Raw genomic sequence first — 24,188 nt, forward strand, 5'->3', positions numbered from 1 at the left:
GTTTATTTTAATAAAAGAGAAAGAATAAATACACTTCCCAGTGCTTCTCAACAGAGATAACCAAGACTGACTTCTCTCCTCCTGCCATCCCCATTGCAGCGGAGGGTAACCAGCCCCCCCATCACACCTGAATACTGAGTGTGCTAGCAGGACTGCTCCCTGCATGCCGCTGAAGGAGCTGACAAGGAAATGTCAGCTGCTGAAGAAGAGACGGAGACACGGCTGTTCTCTAAAACAGCCCCTGCCTTTGTACTTGAGGTGTGTTTACTTTGGAAAGGGATTTCAACTAAATTCTTGCAACTGTGGCAACTCTAGAAATAATTTTTGAAAACCAAACCAACCAGTTTTAGATAAGTAATCTAATTTAAACATAAAGGCGTTCTTTCATTTTTTCACTGAATTGACAGTGCCAAATCCTTTTATCAGTAAATGATTCCTAAAAGGATTGTTCTTTCTGGATTTGCTTGCGTTGTTTCCAGGAAAACTCAAAACCGGCAGAGAATTCCTGGGCATTGATCTGCTTTATGATGTATTCTGAATAAATCTACTTCACTGACGGTTTCTTCTCTCCCATCAGCTAAGCTACAAACAATTATAAGCAGTATATTGACATTTTTACTCCTAGAATTTTGTCTTTTGCTTCCAAAGTGATAACTCAAGATCTGCTGTTGAAGAGAAGAGATTGAGCCTGTAAGACTGGCGTTCTCCCAGTTTACACATTAGTGGCTGCTATTTCAGCTAAATCCTTCAACTAATTCTGCGTTAAGTCTGCTAGTGGAAATCTGGAGTAATTTCAGTGGCTTCAGAAGATGAAGGCCTGCTGATTCCAACTGTTCTGTTTCCCCTCCTCTCCCAAAGATTTCTGAGCCAGGCCCTCAAAATCAACAGATACAAAGTGAAGACATGGAGCATTGAAGCTCATCTTAATTTGAGGATTTTAGTATTCATGTTTATCGTTTTATTTCTACAGCTTATGAAAGCCAGAATATCACTTAAAACAGAGAAATTATTCAGGTTTGGGCGATTTAAAAATAGTATTATGATTTGGATAAAAGTGCAGGAGTTGCTTACAGCACAACCACTTAGCTGAAGTGGTTAAAGAAAAATACAGTTTGCTTCCCAAGCCTTATGATGGTGATGGCAGTTACTGTTTACAGGTTATGTCGGGAGTATGACATACTGCTGCTGTGCAAGCCTGGGAGGAAGGTCACTCGCTCCTCCTTTGCACAGACATAACAGAGGGAAGAGGACGGAGACCCTGCTGAGAGCACCACGGTAGCAGTGCCATCACTTGAGCCAAGGCAAAGAGCAGTGGTGGCTGGCCGGGGCAGGAAGGACGAAGCCAGCAGGGCAGCAGAGCTGACACTGGAGCAGCCGCCTCTCCCAGGGGCTCTTGGCTCCCTGCCCCAGTGCCTGATGCTGGAGGCTTCCCTTGCTGCTCCCTGGCCAGCACAGCTGTGTAATACACACACGCACTGCTTTAGCCTCCTTTCTTATGATGCACAGTGGGCTTGATCTCAGTACTTCTCCCCTTTTTACTCTCAATTTCCATGTACAAATGGCTTTTAAGTGACCACTTCTGCATCCCGGACACAGCAGAAGTTCACTTGCTTAAGAAGCTGAAAGAGAAATATGTATTTAGGGCAGCATGAGGCTTAAAGAAGGGCTCCTAGTTATTAACTGCAGCAAAACTGTCTGGCAGTGGATGAGGATTATTAAATTCTCTGCAGGGTCTTTAAAGTGACATTTTCAGAATCAGTGGTTAAACTCATTCTTTTTGAAATTAGACGCATATCTCCCAGCTTCCATCTCAGCTTCTGTGAAAGCAAAGCCATTATTCTCCTATTGTCAGTGTTCCACCTCAAAATCATTTGGAATATTTTCTACCCCTATTTTTTTCTTGTCATCGCAGAGCCTGAGGTTCTATATTCTCCTGAGAGTTTCACCCAATTTTTTTCTTTCAAAATACCACAGACGGCCTTGGCTAGTTTTCTCTTTTTCAAATGCTTTTTTTTGGGTCTAGTGTTATCTTCTAATAACGTATCTTCTACCGTAATTTTACATCTCATCCCTTGATTTTAGCTATGAAGAGACACATGAAAAGTGAGAGATATGTTAATTACTTGCCAAATCTACTCAAGTAAGAAAAAGTTAGGTAACTATCCCTGGTTGTTTTATACAGTGCAACTCTGGGACGTTTCAGGAAATCACTGAGGCATTGCTTTACCTATCCATAATTAATTATTGATTTTCTGTTGTGCAAGTTGCAAAGATGACAAGACCTAATCTGATGAATAAAACAGCTATAGGAAAAGGGAATTGTATGTGAGGCAAAGCATGAAGGACAAGACTTCAGATACGGCAGAGTTCATTATTCATTTTGCTGAGGTTATATGCAGCTAAATAATAAACCTTTCAAAACACTGCAATAAAATGAAATAAATTCATTTTTCAAAGCATCACTTTGCCTCTTAAACAGTAATAAAATAGTTTTAATATATTTTAGAGGAACTGAAGGCAGTATTTGGCCCTTCAGCTAGAATTTCTGTTCTCCTGTTTTTCCCTGCATAAGGTATATAAGCTATAACTTAAATTGTTAGAATCCCACAGAACTATTTTTGCTTGTATCTTGTATGCACAAACCCCCTTGGATCCAAGAAAGTGTTTACAGTATTTTTTTACTTCTATTGTAATTTTAATTCCAGTAATGCAATTTTACCTATCTGAACGTGTTATACCCTAGAAATGGAAACTCCCATTCTTGGCCACAAAATCTCAGGGGCAGGACAAACACTACTTTATGCTCAGGAGCAGTTTCTTAAGCCTACTGTCCTTACAAAGACTAGAAGCTAATCAACACCTCATTCTTAATTTTCATGCATTAACCTGTAAAACCATCCAACTACAACTCTTCTATTATACCTGTGAACATGAAATATGAAAAAAATCATTATCAGAATAAAATCTGCACCATTATTTCTTATGTTGAAGAACCTGGCAGGACGGATGATAATGACTGTGATCAAGAGCTATTTGGACTGTGCTTCCTGAAGAGTGGCACTGTGGCTGAAAACTGGGGATTGTTTTATTCAAATGTGTAGCTGCCTGACAACAAGGAATCAGCACCCCTTTGGAAAAATCACTAGACACACTACCGGTGTCCTTGGTTTTAGGTCAAAAGATCTTGCATAAATAGACTTAAAACTACAGAGTCAGAGATCCAACTGATTATGGCTAAGCTGCATGAGTTTGAAAGATACACTGCTTTGAACACGTAGTTTACCAACACACTGAGGCATTAATAATGAGAAATGCATATTCTTTTTTCCTGAAATACCTTAAAGAGTTTTTGATTTGGTAAAGAAATACTTTAGTATTGTTAACTCAAACAGAAAGACGCTATTGGACCGAAACCTACAACTCCCATTTTAGAGAAATTACAACTTTCTCTAAAAGCACTTGGCAAAATTAAAAGTAACAAAACCAACTTAGGAACTGCCAGAGAAACTTTTCATTTCTACTTACTGCAGGAAGAAGAAGCCATAGCTCTTTTATCAAGACGAACTGTATCAGCTAATAAATGAAGTAAAAAAATTCAAACAAAGCCCACATGCTGCAAAAGAGACTCCTTTCAAAATACAAGGTTTCTTTCTTTGAGTCTGAAACAGCAGATTTCAGGCCATTTTTTAATTCTGTTAGCAGTTTCACGAAGAGAAGATGGAAGAATTGAGGAGGACTTCCCATCATTTTCCCCCCACCCATTTATTAGATCATGTAGAACATCAAAGATCCGAAAGTAAGATATTGATGCACCAGCTTAATATTTCATTGAACTTCGATGGATTTTACATGTACTGGCCATGTTAAACAAACACTTTTAACCTCCTTATAGGACCCAGAAGAACAAGGATGATGATAGCATAAATACAGCAACACAGAGGACCATCAGCAGAAGATGCCCAGTATTATCATCAGACCATCATAGCTACACTATTTACCTCTGAAAAGAAAATATGCTTTGATTGCTATAGTAATAAATTTAATATGATTTCCATCCCCTCTGGGCTGCTTGCATATGCTATTACTACTAGTAAAATTTCTGCTGACCTATTAATTTGCAAAACCATAAGCAGCCATCCAAGGCACCCATTCAAGTTTGTTGGGAGAAACTGAGTTTCTCACCAATACTACATATGTGCTTTTATCTGTGTCTGAACCTAGATATGCAAACACCAGGCATAGAAGTTTATTAAAAATGACATTTTGTTCTGAGGGGTAGAAATAATGTCCCTTTAATGAATTTTGGAGAAAAGGACTGAAATGAATTAAAAATGGTTTCTCCTAGCACTCATCTTTAAAAGACTTTGGCAAGTCTTTAGAAAGACTTTCGGATTCTTTTCAGTATTGTATATCTGAATCCACCTAAACTTTGTTTGCCATTAATTAATGTTATTTATATTTGTTTTAAAATATTTAATACATTATTTAAGTGGACTAAAAATGTTCCCAGTCCCAAAACACATGCAGATAATTTTCTTAGATATTTACTTTGTATCCAGGTATTAAAATCCAATCTTATTCTGAGGAACTGTATATTTAAGAAGAAAAATTCTGTAGGTATGACCTTCCACTTACGCATAACCCTCCATATTCTGCATGCCTACTCGTACCTCTACCCTAAGGGTATTTCAGAAACTTCAGTTATACAATTCCCTTCAGAAAGAAGGCTCTAAGTCAAAGATACTGACTCCTGGGCTGCATTTTAAATTTTCTTTTCTTCAGAGAAGTTCAAAGGGTGGAGAACTTTAGAGACAGACTTTACACAACTATGAGATTAAATTTCTCTCTTCTAAATCTGTACTAAGTAACCTTAAAATGGGCTTGGGTTTTCAAGTAAAAAATACCTAGTCGTTCCCACATAAGTCAGCTGGAGCTTACCATGAAACTTGCCATCAGTGCTGAGGATGCTTTAGCATCACATATTTGTATGCCTCATTCTAGAGAATTGTTTGGACAAACTCTGATATTTCATGTAATTGTTTAGCACCTCTTGGGTCTACTAGGTTTTGGACGAGAATGGTGCAGCTTCCACGCACTTCTTAGTGAAAATTTAGAAGAATTACTGCTGACTTGTACAACACTGAATGTTAAAGGACAGCACTGTTATGCCTTTAAGGCCCTCAAGGGGAAAGCAACAGGCATAGCTGCAGATACTTTCTAAGCTCATAGCTAAAACCATTAAGGTTTATCCCTTTACATATTGCCAAGCTTTCTTTGTTCAGAAATGAAGCTTCAAGGCAGCATCTTCTACATCCATGCTGTGTTGTAAGTTTTACATACACACATCTCTATTTGTGTATACATATACGCACATATAGATATTTGCCAGCAAAAATGCAAATATGTTGTCACACAGACATATAAATATTTGCAAGGGTGCAAAACCCATATTTATACAATGGACAAGCTAGGAAAATCGGAACATGATCTACCCGACTGCACAAGTAAAATGATAAGCATTAAAATAAAATCAAAATAACATTGTTTGACTCTAGTATTTTTTAACAGTTTAGATATAAATTTTGTCTATTTTCTAAATTGTTCTTTTTAAAAACTAGGCAAATTGTTTAGAATGATGATACAGCTAGGTGAAGACACAATATATTTGTGTTATGCCAAATGCTGAGATTTTTTTTGTTTCTCCCTCTCTTACTCTTTTCAGTTTATACCCCATTTATTCCATGTGTGAATACTTCTGAAAACTTCTGCATATGCCGAAGTTTTTACCTATATAGTTCAGCTCAATTTATTAGCACAATTTCCTCTTTAGGCTTCATGATTTTGCTTATGATATGTAAATTCCTACTGTACAGACAAACAGGGTATTATTTAAGCAGGCAACCGGCAATAAGAAAGCCACAAATGTTAAAATTTACTTGATAAAGTTTTGAATATTATTAAAAATACAACAGCTGGGAAGGCATACACGATCAAAAGAGGAAGTAAGGTAAATGACAAGTTTATACTATACAATCATGCTACCTAGCACTAATTATGTTGAAAAATGTAGCACCAATGTAAAAAGAAAAACAAAATTCCAGTCTAATGTATCATTCCTCACTGAAGAGGTTTTGTGTCTCTAAGAAAGGATGTGAAAAGATCAACAGATTATTCTTTGGTCTGCAGCTACTACCTGTTATTTCCTGCAGAACAGAAAATATGCCTTTGATTTAATGAAGAAATACTTCATATTTGCATGTCCACTGGGAAAGGCAAACCTATTTTACATGAACACCAGAAACTAATATACAGCATAAAATGTAGAATTAATAATAATACAAAACACACAGAAAAATCTGTAACACCAACTTTTTCTCCAGTACTGAAACCAATGACAAATTCATGATTAAGTATTTAAAAAGATTGCCATTTGATAAAAAGCCACATTTAAAATGCTCATTTAAATGTGAATAACATGTTTTTAGGCAAGAAAGACTGAAATAGGGAAAAAAAAAGGAAGTATATATTTGAAGACTATAATTTTTTTGCTATATTGGTTATGGAATCTGTATCTTCTAAAATTAGTCAGATGATGCTTTAAAAAGGCTTGAGTATGTTAATTCCACAGAAAACTTGCACATTTCCTTTATTTAAAATCAATTTAGGAATTTGGTTAATTCCTGATTAACAGAAAGTAATGTCATATATCAGACGATGAAATGCTGGGCATTTTAAATATCATGCTCCTGTCAGCTAAAGATTAAAAGGATTTACCCTAACCTTGAAAGATATTCATGTCTAAAGTATTTAAATGAGATCTTCTCTGATGTCTTCTTTCTTCTGGGCAAACTTAGTAGAAAAAAAAAACAAAACAAAAGAAAGAAACAGCATAGCTACTATGACCTGTGTGATCAGCAAAAACATACACATTCTTAGTTTCTCTAAATATTTTATCAGAAAAATAGACAAACATATGTATACATAAAGGTTTCTCCATGGACTTACTTGAATGTTGTGCCTATATAGAAGGTATTTTGTTTTTCCAGTAGTGCCATGGAGTCACATTTTATTATGAAAAAAATATTAAGAGGAAAACAAAAGACTATGCTTGCTTAAGGAAACTGAATTTGAGTACCTAAAATCAAATAGTGCCTCTAATAAATCATGCCCAGTTGTGCTAATTCTCATCAACTCTACTTATGTATGAGAGAAATCTTTGTTGTTCTTAGTAATAGATTTTGAAAATTAGCATTTTAAGAATTTAATTGACTCATGGAAAAACTGATTATTCAATAGGTATTCTAGTTTACCTGGGATCCTATTACTGAAATACACAGCTATTGCTTTTATCTTAGAGATGCCATCAGGCCAGAAAAGAAAGCAAAGAGCTTGATAAATTTAATCTGCCTTTCAACACAGTGCTTATCAATAACTGCCTTTCTGTTTAAAAGGTTGCGACAACAAAAAAAGAGATTACAGAAATGCTAAAAAGCTTTTCAGGGAACTGAGTGTAATGCACTTGCTTCCCTCCCTGATATATGCTGTCCTCAGAGCAAAACTTTGCACACCTTCCTCATGTGGCTGAAATGCGTAAGGCTGCTTTCCTAAGTGAAGCAAGATGCTTTCCACCTAGAACCAACAGGCTTTAGGAAATTATATTGTGTAATTTAAAGATATATTCTCTAGTAAGGTTTTGTTACTTTTGATTTGAACACCTCCTGTAGAACTCTTTTGGGTACAAATCTCATATGCATGAAACAACAATTCAACACTGGTCAGCTGACAGCCAGAATACCTGGGTTGGGGAATAGATTCTGGTTTCTTGGCTCTGGGAGAGAGTATGCTGAGCGTGCCATGACCCAGAGTGGTGGGTTGGTGAAAATCCTCTGTCATCAGTCACACTGAAGCTTGGGGCCGCCCACTGCCACAAATCAATCAATCAGTCAATTATTTATTAATCAGGTATTTGCAGTTTCATAGCTAATATAAAAATGGGCCCTAGACAATGCCTTCTCTATAATGATAATCTAGCTTTATATTACAGTGGGGTTTACCTTAAATGAATCCATCCTTTTTCTAAAAGGGTGACATACTAACCTGAAAAAGACCTTGGCAATTGTACAGAAATAAATTAAGCCCTGATGAAAGATCAGCACTGCAAAAGACATATGCTCATTAATGATCTGAGCACATGATTAGTTCCTTCAAGTCAAGCCACTTTTTTGAGGAACTATTATGTTCTGGATTTGGAATTCAGATCCTTAATGTAGGGTTTAAAGTTCTGCACGGACCTTTTCACTCGATAAATTTAACCTAAACCAGCATCTTTTTGGGGGACATCTGACTGATGATCACCTTACCAGATGAAAACCAAGTTAGGTGTTCCAAGTCTACATGACAGCATGATGTAATTAACATTTTTAAAGGGTGAGTAAGTGTATTTTACTTTAGGAAGCACTTTAGATTCTGAAACTCCTTGACTAGGGTTTGGAAGTTTACTGCTGGCAATTTTCATGGAACATTTAGCCATAAAGGACTTTCTCATAGGGTCATCACTTTATTATTCTGTAAGTCAGATGAAAATAGAGTCCTCTTCTAGATCCAGACTGGCTTAACTGCTTCTAAGGCTTTGGGCAATTCTAAATATCTTTTCCAGCCAATGACAGACAAGGCCATCTTCAGAGTGACTACCCTGAATTCGTTAAATGCCTATCACAATAGTATCCCTATTGTAAATGGCACACTACACACTGAAGGATGACTGACTTTAACAGCCTGCCTGCTTTCAAATAATTGGGTTGTATTTTTACTCATATAGTAGGTGAATAGGATTAACATTTCTATTACTCCATGCAGAACAGAAATGTATTATAATAAATGGGAGAGAAAAATAATTTCTACAAATTCATTGCGATCTCTACTTACATCCTAGAAGACAGAATAAGTGTAAACATAATCATAGACTGTAAACAGATTTCATTGGAGCCTAAGTGGTTAGGCAAAGCAAGGAAATTAATAGAAAACATATTCTTTCTGACAGTTCCTCCAGCTCTTTGATATTACACACATTTAATGCTAATTGAAGCTTGTTTTTAGCTAATAAATTTTCTTTCTGTTAAGCTCATTTAGGACAACCCTTTTGCTCAAATTTCCTCATGTAATTTAACAAGCTATGTGTGTTTAAGAGTAGTTGGTTATTTTCTTGAATATTGAGATAGATAGGAGTTTACCAGGTAACAGAAATCTCTCTTACAGAACATCTGTATTTTCCAAGGTGTCCCCAAATCTTCAACCACTTAATACCCTAGACACTGGACTGGCGCCCAGAGTTCCTGACATGGAAGAAGGTGTCTTTAAAGAATCACCATATTAGAACCTTTCATCTTGCTTGGGTGGCTAAACATAAATGGGACAGGACCTCTTTCTGGAGACTGCAAGCAGCACTTAATTCTCCTTCTGACAGTACAGATTACCAAGATATTTGAAGATGAGGGGTGCACCATGAGTCTGAAGCACACGGACAAGAGGAATAGCTCCTCTACCTGGTTTTTCATAAGTGCTGGGCCACTGACCCACCCATGGAGCTATGGATCATGTGACCATTAAGCACTTTTGAAAATCAGATTTCAAGTATTTTGGAACAGACTTATGAAAACAGAGGCGGTTAAATGACCATTTATGAAAATGTACGTCTTATTTGTAGAGAAAAAAAGTTTGAAAATGACATGACATTAAAGTCACTCTTTAGGAAACTATTTAATCTAATGATGAAAAACTGAGAAGATAACTCCTTTTTTACTTGCTAAGCTTTAGCAGTATTTAGAAATCAATCACACTAAGTAACCTAAACACTGTTTATATGGGACTGAACATAATGTTGTTTTCCTTTTGTGGGATTTTTTTTTTTCCAGATTAGATTTCTGTTTCACTGAGCAGTATTTTCTGTGAAGCATTCTGTGATGAAGGACCTGCCAGTTAAACTTCTGGGATGGCTGGCAACTCCTTCAACTCAAGACTAAATTAATTGCTTCCTCTTGGCCCATTGAGATGCTTTTGGGGTTGTTTCCCCCCCCCCCCCCCCCCCCCCCCCCCCCATAATTTTAGGACTGGAAACATTTATGCGTTTTAGAACTTTGTCCTGTTGGACCATGTTAGGATAGTGCCAGACTAACCATAGCAGGGAGTGACATCCTCTTTTTACCCCCAAAGCACAAGCCCAACAGGGATGGTAAACACTGTCACCTCACTCACAGATCTGAATGCTGACTATTTACTTCCTGTGCCTTTTCCATGCCAGCCCAGTCTATCAAGTCTATGTGTCCCACTGAAGCCACAACACAGCTATGAACTGGAAATCCTAGTACAATGGACAGAACCTGTCAGTGGAGCATACAGGGTGTGACATAGCTCTGCAAACACAATGCATAAGGTATTGTGGACTTACAGAGCTTTCCAAGTGGAAATTGAGACAACAAAGCCAATGTCTCCTTCTCCTTGAGCTTGCAGCTCAGGCTGTGGGAAGTTAGAAACCTATCCATCATTCTCCTGAGCCAGAAAAGCTACAGTCTCCACCTCAGCATGCTTTTCAGAGAATAAAATCCTATTTGAGAAGAGAGACCAACAGTTCAAAGAGTGCAACTCCTCTTGTATCAGCTATCAATAAATGGGCACAATGCTCCTGCTCCAGCAAACTGAACAAAAGTAACACAGAAACCTTTATCCTTATTTTTGACAGGACCTTGGGATTCCTAGGACGCATTGGATGCTGCAGATTAGTTAGCCTGTGTCTCCAGTAAAGTTCAACAGGCTGCAAAAGTTCCAGCTCTTGCTTTTGGGGCCTTACAGAAAAGACCTATGAAATCAATAGGGCCTTCTCATTGCTTTCATTGGGAGCAGGATCAGCCCACTGCAGAGAAGTCCCCGGGCAGCACAACTCTAAGCTCTGGACTGGCTCAGCTACATTGCTGGCAGAGCTTGTTCTGTCCACTTGCTCTGCCTTTCTGTTTAAACAGCATACGGGCTAGCTTGAAACTCTTTTTTCCAGAAACCTATCTCTAGCTTAACCTGGTTTACTAGATTTAATCTTCCATGCCTCCTATCTCACTGACTTGTGGAATAATTTTGCATTTTGTCAGGATAAAAAAGATGGATAAGACTTGAAAATTTTGTGTTGTCAAAAGATACTGTTTGTATTCTTAGCCAGATACACTATGACCTTGACACAGGGTATATTACTTGATTTGGTCAATGAAATTAACAGAGTTGTTGCAGTTGCTGCTGCAGTTTTTGGCTTTGAACGGCCCAGAGAAAGAGGCAACGTCTGTCAGACACTGAGCGGCACAACGAAATTTGTGTACGCTACTATCCCTCTTAACATGCTGAAGCTGACACCCTGAAATCTGTTAAATTTGGGCTATTTTTTATGCAACAGCTGATTTTGACAGTGTCCTTGGAGGCTCCTTCATTTAGTTTTCACTATGTAGGCATATTAATGTTACAGCTTTGGTTAAAGCTGAGAAGCTTGCTCACCCATGATGGGATTGGAGCTTGCACGAAGCAATGCACATACCCTGCTTGGGGCAGCCCTGCTACTGGCAGCCAGTGGAGGACTAGTTTCTGACTCCTGCACTTCACAGCCAGGAGTTTATCAGGGAGTGCTGCAAGTGGGAAATTGGTGCCTGTGCACTTCTTGGCTTTTGGTCCTTCACAGGTGAGACAAGTCATTAGGTGACCACATCAATCCCTAACTCTGGATGGGCTTTCTGTCAGTGCAGCTGATACTCTGCCAGCGATGGGATGATTCCTGTAATATTGAGCAAAATCAGAAAAGTTAAAGAGGTTTTCATGTTTTTGCTGATGCAGTCATATTTGGACTAAATATATGACTACTGCTGTATCAGCACTAAACATATGTTGCCTTCTTTCCCCATTAATACAAAGAAAAATTATTCTATTCTTTGTACCTCTCCTTCCTGTACTGCACGCATATGGCTCTAAAATATACCACAATTCAAACTATTTGGTTATACTGTTTCTCAAACAGTAAGAAAAGTGCTGCTGCTTTTCCTTAAATGTGATGTGATGCTTGTAATTTCTTTGTATTACAATACAAAATCGTGCCTCTCTGTAGGCCACCGATTCTTTGAAAGTAATTGTATAGATACTTCTGTACATAGGAAGAAATTGCTGATGATAATACAATGGGATTTACCTGCACTTCAAAAAAGGCTGTGCAAGTGCGAGATCCTGCAAAGTGCTGATCATACTATATTGTCAACTGTATGTTCACTCATTTTTACTAGCATGTGTGTTTTAATGGAACAAAATAAAGATTGCATTGAGTATTAGTATAATGAAAACTGTTCTAATTTTCCTATCACAAAAACATTATTTTCCCAACAGTAGTGAAACTCAGGCAGCCAGCATAAGTCTGCTATTACAGGCAAGTTTAATAAATACTATGACTTTATAAAGATAACTGTATGTCTTTTAACAAACGGGAGTATTTTAAATTCATTATCTGAACATTTTGATTAAAAGAAACCATATTTATACAAGGTTTAACACCATATGTAATGGCATGTAATGAGTACACAAATACATAGCTGAGACTGACCTTAATTTGTGAAGTCTGTAGGAATTAGCCAATACAGAGATTAATGAAATGCTTCTTGAGAATACAGACAATCTGTCTGCTGTGAGTGTCCTGGAAGCTACCTCAGAGGCTAGCCTGCCCTATTTTCCACACCACATCTATTGGTGGCAGCAGAAAATGTTCTTGTAAGCATGCAAGGTACTTAGTACCTAAGTATGCTTAATATGTAAGTATGTTACCAGGCATTCACATTGGCAGCCAACAGAATGCCCTTTAAGTAACAGTATAATCAGAAGCCATACAGCATATAGATTACCTCATGCATGAAGCAACCCCAGAAACTGCTCTTCTATCACAGCATATATATACAGACAGAAGGTTGAAAATGAGCCAGACATTGTAAGAACCTCTACATGATTATGGTGCAATAAATTTCAGCCTCTACAGTGCAGCCACCCACATGTACAGAAGTCAGGCTATGCACACTTCCAGTGCATTACTGCCTTGTGTCAAGAAAAGCCTGCTCTACCTCATGTTTGTTCCCACCTCTTAATGGGGCAGTTGAGTACCAGCTCGTTACTTGGAACATCTTTGCACATGGCATCCCTAGGCCTGCCAAGGATGACTGAAAATACTGGAAGTGAACAATGGGAGAGACTCAATAATCATCTTCCTTATTCCTCACACTTTACACAAGCAGGGCTGAGGCATGCAAAAGAACAACAGCATTTCAAACAGAAGCTTCTGCCAGTTTGAGATTTGCTGCGTAATTTCATGTAACTAAGTTCTTTTCTTGTGCAAAATGCATACAACACAGACTATGCCACTGTGAACTTTCCCTACTTCACTGTTCTTGTGCCTCAGCCTTAACTAGGACCTGAACTTTTGTGCCACATGAAGTCTTAGCTCTCTTTGCTAAGGTTACAAATACAAGTATCAATTAGATAAGCTGTCAAATCCCATGTAACAAGAAGACCTTTGAGAACTAATTTGCAGGCTGATACTCAAATGGGATGTAATTCAGTTTGGAAATATTCAACAAGAATTACTTTAAATGCTGTAATTTACTAATTAGACACTTTAGAAGATATATAGGATGTTGTTTCACAGGATCGTATTACAGTATTGCAATTCATTTTTAAGAGGCCCGTGGGATTGGTATGGTACTACAGATTCCATACACTCTGAAAACCAAGTATATGATGCTACTGTCTTCCAGCTCATAGGAAGTGAAGCTATCAAGTTTCAGCCCAGCTCCACATGTAATTGGTCACTAAGCACCACTACTTCAGACACTCTTGTTCACAATCTCATGAGGAAATTTGGGAGGGCTGAAGGGCTGGAAATCTGATAATCTTGTCAGGACAGGGTGGGGTGGTCTAAAAAGGAAAGGTGCAGTGGGAGAGCTTGCATAGGTATCTTTATGGACAGAGGACTTCACTCTCCAGGGCTGTCGGATCCAGCACTTTTTGTATTAATTATTTTGAAAATCAAATGCACATACCCTTTTCACCACCACATGTATTTTCAAAAGATGAGGGAAAAAACTCAAAGCTCCAAATATCTGAAACTTTAAACTCTATGTAAACTTCCAATCACATAAATGTTTTGGTCTAAAATCTCTCAGCCCCCAGATTCGGATAACTGTATGAAAGATGATAAATCTAGAAAAAAAACAAGCCTTACCTTCTTGTAGAGACTTCTCAGGTCTCTGTACTGCCACATGCTATTGAGGACCTGAGATGCCGCTTTCACCACTTTTGGCGAATGCCTGTTACATACATATATTCAAAAAGGAGAGAGAGAGAGAGAGAAAGAGTGAGAAAGAGACTGTTAAGTACAAGACTTCATTCATCCCAAGTTTCAAATGCATTGCTATGGATTTAAACCCAAAATTAGTGTGTTTCAAATGTACCATAAGATCTTTGGTTGGCATCTTGGAGACCAATCTGTTTTTCAGCAAGGGCAATACATGTTACTCCTACAGTAGTAATTATTCAGTGAATGGCAAAACGTGCGTTCCTCAGCACACTGACAGTAAGGACGCATGGCAAGAGCACAGTAAGAGGAATGGGAGAGGTAGCAGTTGGCAAAATTGTTGCAGACCCTCTTCTTACTCTATAAGCTGCCAACCTTCAACTCTTGATGGTGTGCTCAATGTATTAAGTTCCTCTTAGCAGTGGCCAAAAGAAACACTCTAGATGGGTGATGAGCACTGTTTTTGAAGTGCAGAGCCAAGATGCAGAAATACAACTGATTAAAAAAAGTCATGACAAATTTCATCAGGAATCCAAATTAGGACCTGTATCTTGTTCACACCATTACCCTTTAATGATGGCAATACAATGTTATGTTGAAAACCATATGTAACTTCACATGGACTTTCTCTTCAGAAAGGTTTTGAAAGAAGCTCTAAACTACTGTTAGAATTAGTTGGAGTCACATACTCCTCTTGGCATAGGTAACTTACAAAAAAGTCTAAAAAAAAAGATATTAGAGTATTCAGCTCAGTCACGAAGGGTCAAATAAAAAAGGACTGGGAAAATAACCCAGCCCGCTGAAGAAGCATACGCTGTGCTGTACCAAATAAAGCAGTAGAGCGCTAGAAAACCTTGCAACGGCCAAAGTCTGGGGTGAGGATTGATGGAGTTCAGGGCAGTCACTGAGGTGATTCATGTTTTACTCAGAAAAGGCACATGCATTGCAAAACCAAGGAGAAACCAGAAAACCAGCAGCATATGCTACTGGTTTGGGCAAGAAGTCTCAGGGGTCAGGCTTTGGTGCATCCTGTGACTTCTGTGAAGGAATGCTGGTAGGCTGACACTCAAGCTGGTAAAGCGATGTTCATGACACTACTGATTGAAATAAAATACAGTATTTTCCTAGTAATTTATTTGGTGGGGTTTTTTCCTCTCTTCCATTTCTTACCCAGACTACAGCAGTAGGGGGGTAATTAGTGAATAAATCAGAATTTGTTAAACCCTTTCAACTATAATTGTTTTTATTATACTCCCAGCTGTACTGGCTAGTGGGGTGCTGGCAGCGTGGAGTAACCAGGAAAATAACTGCCAAACATACTATGAGTACTAAGGAGAAACAGGAACTATATGAAACTATGAAACCAATATGGGCTTGGCCAATATGACCTTCTGAACACCAGTTCTCTCATGCTGTCATACAGGGAAAGCGCTCAAGCCCTGGGAATGTTCCAAAGGCTAGCAGGGCCAGCCCCACACTCCTGGCACTGATACATACCAGGATGTACAGTCAGCCTAGTATCCTGCACTTGTAGAAGCAGTCGCTTCATACTGGACAAGATAAATTCATAATGAAGTGGTTTACTGTATTAAAGTGAGCGTGCCAGAATTTCCTATCAGTCCAATAACCAGCAATTCAGATTTTTAAACAATGGATTGCCTGTAAGAAACCAAACCAAGTAATAGTGCACAGTACTAAAATTCCTGAAAGCTTTAAAACGGAATTTTCACTTAAGGTGGGCACTTGTAGCACTGTGAGTCAACAGGTTTTCTTGTTCTAGAACTGTGTAACCTGTAACAATTAATAGCACAGGACAACTCAAAGTACTTGAGAGGAGGGATATGCATCATGATTTGGGAGGGCAATTTGGAATTACTCAATACTATCTAGCCTAAATACTTTCATTCAATATAGATAGGTCTTTCACAGTTACGAGGGTTACATAGACAGTGAAATATACCCTCAGATCCTCATAAAACTGCCCATGAAACTCTGAAAATTCTAAACTCAACAGGTATTAAAAATCTCTACCAGATAGTGAAAAGGTAGACAAATGCATTATTCTGAGGAAAGACACATTCAACTTAAAGAGAAATGGATATGAATCTGCTTGCAATATCAGTACATTTGACCTAGAAAATACAAATGAAATTTTTAAATAGATTTAATAATAATAAAATGCAAATGTAAATAAATTAGCAGAGTATGGGGAGCTCCCACAACTGGAATCACATACTTTGTTATGCTACTACTTTTTATCCCTTACAATTAGAATGTGAGAATGTTTCAATAATGAATTTGGTATGAAAAATAAAAGGGTGATAATAGAGGAAAGGAAATGTGATTAAATTATATTGGCAACGCTCCGATCACATAGGCGAGCATAAGTTCTCATACCAAATGTAGGGTGCATAAATCTTTCCTTCAAGTTGTGGCCTGGCTTTGTGGGGCTCTTTTAGAGCTCTGGTGCTGCAGTAGGCTGTGTGATGACAGCTTCGAGCAGGTGGACTGATGGGTTTTGTACACTACAGTGAAGGCTTTTTGTTTTCAAACTGCCATAGTCCCATTGCACTATACTTCTGCAGGTTGACAAATATGAGAACCAGGCTATCTGTTTTAGGCAAAAGAAGGATAAAGAGTGAACTCTTCATGAAGAGTGTGTACATAGGAAAACAGACAAGTTGAAACCATAGCTGCTCTGAAAATGTCAACAGTTGTGTGTAAGATTTCTGCATGTTTCGGTGCCTCAGAAAGTAGTCTGCAGGTATCCTAACGCTCTCTGAGAAACAAGGTGATAGGAAAATCCATGGATTTACTTTTCTACTATGCCCCACCTTACCAGCAAGCTGGCGGCAGGGAAAAGGGTGCTGTGAAGAGGGACAATGACTTTACATTCTTCATTCCCAGAGCAAGAGGACCAGTATCAGAACTGTGGTGATGTCCCTTTCTTTCACAGGATCCTTCCACCCGCATGTCACCCTTTCTGCAGGGTGCAATCCAACAACTCTGCTCCCTAATGTTTATCAGGATCTTTTGGAAGCGCTTAGAGGTAGCAGTTACTGTAGATAATTACTCTCCCTTTAACTGCACATGCAGTGCACTCCACGCACTGCTGATGGTATGTCAAAAATAAACACAGCAGAGACTTTTGCTATCAGTATTGTCTTGTTTCTTGTCACCTTTCACACCGGGCATATGATTTCTGATGAAACTAAAGAATTCAACTCATGATTGCACAGAGGAGGCAAACACATTCAGGACTAGTAATAACTACTGGAGATGTTAAAAAGGTGCAAGGTGATTTGCAAAACATACTTGTCTCCTTTACTCTTAGATATGCCAACCAGTTTCTCAATGCCGCCTGCGTCTCGTAAGGCCTTGGCATTCTCCATGTTTTTAGTGATGACTTCATGCAGAGTGCAGCAAATGGCAGTAACGGTGTCATCTGACATGGCCTTGCTTGCTGAGCTGTTGCTGTTGTTAGCGCCTGGCAGTCGGTGGACCAGATCCCTCATGGCATACTTGCCTTTGTTGGAAGAAAATGAAGGGAGAATTCAGAAGATATAGCAATAAAGGGTGATGGAGAAGTACAGGGAAAACATGCAAGACTATTAGCACCATTCGCATCATCGCATGTAATCTAATTGGCTACTGATAGTATCCTGGAGCAAGCCACATTTATACGATTGCACTTCAAGCCTTTCACACATTAGGGACTCTGATATCTTTCCATGCTACATCAGTTGGAGACTTTGGATAAGGTTACATCATGCCATTAGGTGAATGAAACGATGACAGTAAAGGCCAAGTATATGTGTAAAGATAACCTGAATACCACAACTTACAGAACGTGGCAAGTCCTCATCTCCCACCACACAACTCATAACTTGTTACAATAAATAGAATGTGCATCAGTTGTTAAAAACACTACAGTGAATGCAAAGCCAATGACGCTGTTATTTGTGAAGAAGTCTTCTCTGAAGGACCAGTTTCACTGTACGAGGTTAATTCCATAATACATGCAGTAATTTAATTGGGTCTGTTAGTGTTTCTTAAACTTTATTGCTCTGAGGGGACACCATCTTTTCCACACATCCTCAGTTATATGCGTAGTACTAAGGAGAAAGGGAGCCTTCTTGACATCTATTCCTGTCTGATGTTTAGTAAAGAATTACTTTATACAACACTAACCTCCAGAACTTAAAATATACTAAAAGGAAAGGGGCTATGAATTTTTAAAATGGTCACATTGAACTGAAGACATAAAAAAGAAATTCTGTTGATTATGGTTGGACTTGATTATCTTAAAGGTGTTTTTTAACCTAAATCTCTGAGTATTTGGATGTGTGTGTGTGTATATATATATATGTATATATAATAAATGTAAATGTAAATATATATATATGCAGGGCAGGGTTAGCACCGGCACAGATAAACAAGAAGCCTCACACCAGTTCTAGAGGGTCATTATTATGGCAAAGTGGCTGTTCAGACCTTCAATGCAATAAAGACAAGATCAGAGGGGACAAGGGCCTAATGAAGTTCTTGCTGAGGTCAGTGAAACAACTCTGAACCACCTTCAGTGCAGCTGTGCTAGCAATTTGCATACAGCAATCACCGTAAGTGTATCATGCAGGATGAAAAGGACAGGAAAATTGGGAAAAGTAAATATAATTAGTAAACTAATCTACATCACATTTTATGAATGAAATAATCAGGTATGATTATTGTATATAATATGATAATTTAATCAGTTTTTTGATAACTTACTAAAGTTCTGATCAATTTGTATTTACAAGTACTTGTTAAAAATCTTATTTCTGAACTCATAAATTCAGTTGCGTGTGTCGACATTTGAAAGCAGAGGTAAAAGGAAACCCACATATTTTAAGTATCAGATGTTAAACTATTTTTATTTTCCACAATTTTGCCTGCTGTGGTAGAAACACAGACAGTCATTTGGAACAGAATATTCATAATACAGATAAAATTAAAATTGTTGTACAGAAATGTTAAAGGTTATCAAACAGATTTTGTGGTAATGTGAGTCTTAGAAACTACCCACTCTGTATCATATAAAAACATTCCTGATTATATAAAAAGCACAACATTACCAAAAAAATGTGTGCAGCAGGATTTGAATCTTACCACTGTGCTGCAGTACAAATACAAATCTTGTTCTCAAACATTTTTATTTCATTGCACTTAATATTTCATTGGTCATTTCCGTTATTAACTTTTCAGCAATATTAATATCCGATATCATACAGATGTTAACACCACTTTCTTTTTCAGAAATGGTTGGTTTGAGCGAACTGAAAATCTTTTTTTCCCCTGCACATCTATGAAACACTGTTCAAGAACAGCCTGAAATGCTATTTACATCTGGATCTGTTTGTTTTACGTAACACGAACACATTAAAAGTTGCTTATCACTTACAGTGACTCTACTTCAGTCTGTAGCATATAGCAAATTAGGCTTGTGTATCAATAAAATACAATAAGCCATGATTTGCTGTAGCTTTTACTCTTCCAATGTCATGTCTGCCACTGGTCAGGAGTAAGTACAAGTAGATAAATCAGATCAATGAGTCCTTCTGATTTACTCTGTACACACATCCAGAACAGACCAGTATTCCTTTTTCCTTTTGTACCTCACTCAAAAGTGCAATGGAGCATCTCACCATCTCAGCCCTCTGGAAGAACCAGAAGACAGTGATCATTCCATTAGCTGCCAAAGACTCTGTCACTTAGCACCGGGTATAAGGCAATCTGGATGGCTGCCCCAGGCAGATTTCTTTCCTGGAGCTAGCCTAGTATTCCAGACAATAGTATTTGTAGCAGTACACACCCCCAGACACACAAGATGCTTCTTACAATAAAGAAAGGCTTTGGAACTATCAGGAAAAGCTCAGTAGGAGAACGAAACTAAATACAACTGACCATGGTATAAGCATTCTGGACATGTTAATGCTCAACAATTCTAACATTTCTGCTGTGCATACCCTTAAGTTAGGCATGAGAAAATCAAACTAGTATTAGATACTTCCAAACAATAAAACAGACTTTCGATAGATAATGTGTAACAGTGGGACAGTACAGCATCCCTTATTCTGAGCAGCTGTAGTAATTCCAGCTCAATACTACTACACCATTCTTAATCAGTTGCATATTTAAATTAAATATTCTGAGCGGTTTTGTTTAGGTTTTTTTTTTTTTTTTTTTTTTTTTTCCCCCAAAGAATTGCATCAGACTTAGCCTTTGGATAGAAACTGTCAGAAGACTCACAGTGCACATTTTGTAGACCTAAAATCTAGTCAGCATATTGCAGCTGTGGCAGCTGTGCAAACTGGTGTCCAGTTTGGAGACCCTCCCTAGCAGAACCTGTCATGACAATGCCAGGCCCCTAGTCCTACCAAGTGCTGCCTGTGGGAGACACAGGCTTCCTCCTCCCTGCCATCAGCAAAAGTCAGAACTGCCACCTCCAACAAAGCTCATCACACATGCAGGTAAAGCAGCTGACTGCAGACGGGGATCACGACTCAATGTGTCCTTCTGGGTGGCACACCAGCAGGATGAAGAGGGGAGTGGCTGGGCTCTAATGTTGATCTAAGCCACTGTTTACACGGTTTTAAAATCTATTAACAAGTGAACTGTTAACATATTTTGTGTAGCTTTAGTACTTTGAACACTTTGTTAGCTATTTTAAAATATATTTGGGATGAGAAACCCCACTGCTTTAGCCATAAAAAATGTATCATTAATTTAATTTAATTCAAAATGTATTGACTTATATCAAAAAAGCAGTAAACTTGCTTTAATACAGAGTTAAGTCATGAAGTTAGAAGGACTATTATTTATACTGCAGAAAACATTCCACAGTAACTTGACTGCATTCTAAATGTGTTTCCTAAACCTATACATATAGTTAGTTAATAACTGTACTACATTAATAGCAAAAAAAAATTAGTTCTCAGTTAACTTCTCTTATCTCAGTTATGTTCCTGCTGTGTTACAAGACATGAAGGACAGAAGAGTTACGATTTCTAGCATTACCTATAGAAGAAACCTTGCTCTGGTTTAGAGTGGTGTAAGTGTCGAGTAATACCAATAAAAGCACAAGTACTGCTACATCTGCCCAACACAGCTGACAGCACATATAATCCTTGACTTCTGCATTGGTGTATCTTACAATCTACAGAGTGCTTGCATTTACAATTATTTTTCAACATTAAGAACCTCTTCTGAAAGCAGACTGAAACGTATAATGGAAACTAGTCTTGTAATGTCAGCAAAGTTTTATCTAGCACTACTAGTAGGAAGGCTGGGGAGCTCAACTTGCAGCTCAAGAAGTGAGAACTGATGCGGGTCCTGGGAAGAGAGAGGGATGTGTGTGAGAATTATATTAAAAATAAATAGCAGTGTTAATTTTCATTAGGGTTCATACAGAACTGCTTTGATCTACAAAGAAATTTATTTTTTTATTTGAGCAACATTACACACTGTAAGACCCAAAATCGATTTGATGCTTTTAAAGGTGACTTACATAATATAACATAATAAACGTAACCACCAGCTTGACAAAGAAAAAAGGAATCATATTTATTTGTTCTATTTTGCTCATCAAGGAAGAAAGACATTACCTAGCCATAATTTGGGGGCAGTGTCAAAAGAAAGGGCTTGTCCTGTAGGTGTTCGGGACAGCATTTTTCTGACACTCTATAAGTTATTTTTCTAAGATAGGACTGCCATGTCTCTTATATTGAGAGCAGGATTTGCCTATCACCGTACACTAAATCCTTGACTGTAAGATGATAACATTAGCTTACTAAACATTTCAGCAATGCAGATTTAATATCCTTTCCTTTGCACGGTAAGGTGTTGTTAGCACCTTAGTACGTGCCTCTGTTACTGAATTCAGGAAGCTTTTTCCTTCATAGGATCAAACTGATAGCTGTCCTAAGATTCTGCCTTCAGACCAAACCAGCAAATTACTCTTCTGGTAGATTTAACAGAAGCAAAATCATCACAGATAAGGTTCCACTTCCAGAAATACTTCTCTACTACTGCCTTGAGATAAATTCACGGCTGTTGTAACTCCATTGACTTCATTTCCATTTTCACTCATCTCTAAAAAATTACTTTGACACATTGGCACATTTATTAAATAGTTGTGACATGGTTCCTAGTTTGAGAGAACCAGACTAGGAAAATTAACCTACTGAAAACATGAGAAACTTCACACAGTAGAGCTTGCTCTAATAAAAGTAATACATCACCATTTTTCCACCCTCAAAGACACCCATTAATTCACATTGTGTAGTTAGATTTTACAAAAATAGCAAAATGCCATCATGTTTTGCTTAAATGCTAGAGATATCCTATTCCAGAACAACTGGTGTCTGTATGTCACAATATATGTAATTTCTGTTCTAACATGTGCACTCCACTTAAATTTCCAGACATAGGTGGTTTTGTGCATATTCATCATCCTGTGTTTTTAATACCATTCAACTTCAGTATTTCACAGTCTTTATGGAAAGAATATTTCTGGGACAGCTTTTATTATTTCTTTCAATCATTACTTAATAAATGTGCCAAAACTGTGTACTTAAATCAGATGTAAGAAATTTTGATCATGAGTCAGTATATTCAACTGATAGTCTAATAAATTAGAGTGTAATCATCACATGACAGCAGCGGAAAAAATACTACTATTGTATTTGATAAATAGTTCATTTGTGCACCCTGCCTTCTCTTGTCAGATAGATGTTGTTTTAAAGTGTAATTGATAATCACTATTGGCACTAGTATAGCATCTGAAAGTGCCCCTCATGGTCCAGCTGTTTCTGTTCCAGAGGAACCTTGTCCCTTCTCTGAACAGTGGAAATCTAGTACGTACTGAGGCGCAATAGGGGGTACAACAGCCCACAAAAAAATGACTGTGCTTAGGATGTGGACTCGGACTGCCTAGACAGTACAAGGTATTTTGTAGAGCATCAGAGCAGCAGTGAATCCCATGTGATTTAAGAGGGTAAAGCTTTGCTAGTTTCCATAGTGAGATTTTCTCCTGCCACCGAAACACCTGAAGGAGAAAAACTACCCTGAATTTTAAAGGCGAAATAGGTTAAGATGTAAGAAATGCTGTCAGACCGGGTCATAGAGCCAAATGTGTATTTTTTTATGGGACAGAGGAGGAAGCAAACTCAAGATGAAGCAGGGTAACATCACAACTACTGGGCCAGCAGCAAAGGCAGTGGATGGAAGGAGACAAAATGTGTTTTTGAAAGCAAGAAAGGCTGCAGTACTGAGGTTGAGAGACACTTGTCCCTGTGAATAGATGATTACTCCACAGACTTCAGGGAGCACCAGGAAAGGTGTGACTCAAGAAAAGAAAAAATCTGCCTGATGTGGCAATGTTTGCTTATAAAGAAGGAGCCCTATTGCAGAAGACAGAGCAGCACAAACTGAAATAAGGGTCATTAGCCACCACAACGTTTAATGCCTTCTCAGCTGAGCACTGAACGTCATGATGCTTCCAGACAGACTTTCCACCACAACCACAGAGCCAGTGACTTTGCTATCCACCTCGCTCCGTAATATAGTCCCTAGCATTGCTGACTGCAGCATACATTGCATATGAAGGAACTGTAAGTCACAACAGTTTGTATACAGCAACCCCCTGTCCCCTTTGGTCACTTCTGGTTTGACATGACTTAAGCTGTTGACTGAGCAAATTTATGAAGCTCAAAGGCAGTGGCTACTGTCAAACCCACATGGTCTGCCCAGTCCTAGCTAATGGTCTGTGATGTTGCTCATCACAACAGATCACCTT

General features: G+C 38.2%; 1 protein-coding gene across 9 annotated transcripts in view; it reads right to left on the reverse strand.

Moving 5' to 3' along the window:
- The window catches only part of CTNND2 (catenin delta 2), a 680,681-nt gene that overhangs the window by 21,301 nt on the left and 635,192 nt on the right, over nucleotides 1-24,188 (reverse strand). For 6 of the 9 annotated variants that reach the window (XM_055705594.1, XM_055705593.1, XM_055705599.1 and 3 more), the window contains 3 exons: nucleotides 17,669-17,879; nucleotides 14,282-14,366; nucleotides 7,796-7,921 (listed from right to left, as the gene is read on the reverse strand). In XM_055705594.1, the coding sequence (XP_055561569.1) occupies nucleotides 7,796-7,921; nucleotides 14,282-14,366; nucleotides 17,669-17,879 (422 nt within the window). The remainder of the gene's footprint in view (nucleotides 1-7,795; nucleotides 7,922-14,281; nucleotides 14,367-17,668; nucleotides 17,880-24,188) is intronic. The other 3 variants (XM_055705596.1, XM_055705595.1, XM_055705601.1) reach the window with 1 other exon arrangement.

Source organism: Falco cherrug, chromosome 3 (genome assembly GCF_023634085.1).
Source record: "Falco cherrug isolate bFalChe1 chromosome 3, bFalChe1.pri, whole genome shotgun sequence".
Taxonomy (NCBI): domain Eukaryota; kingdom Metazoa; phylum Chordata; class Aves; order Falconiformes; family Falconidae; genus Falco; species Falco cherrug.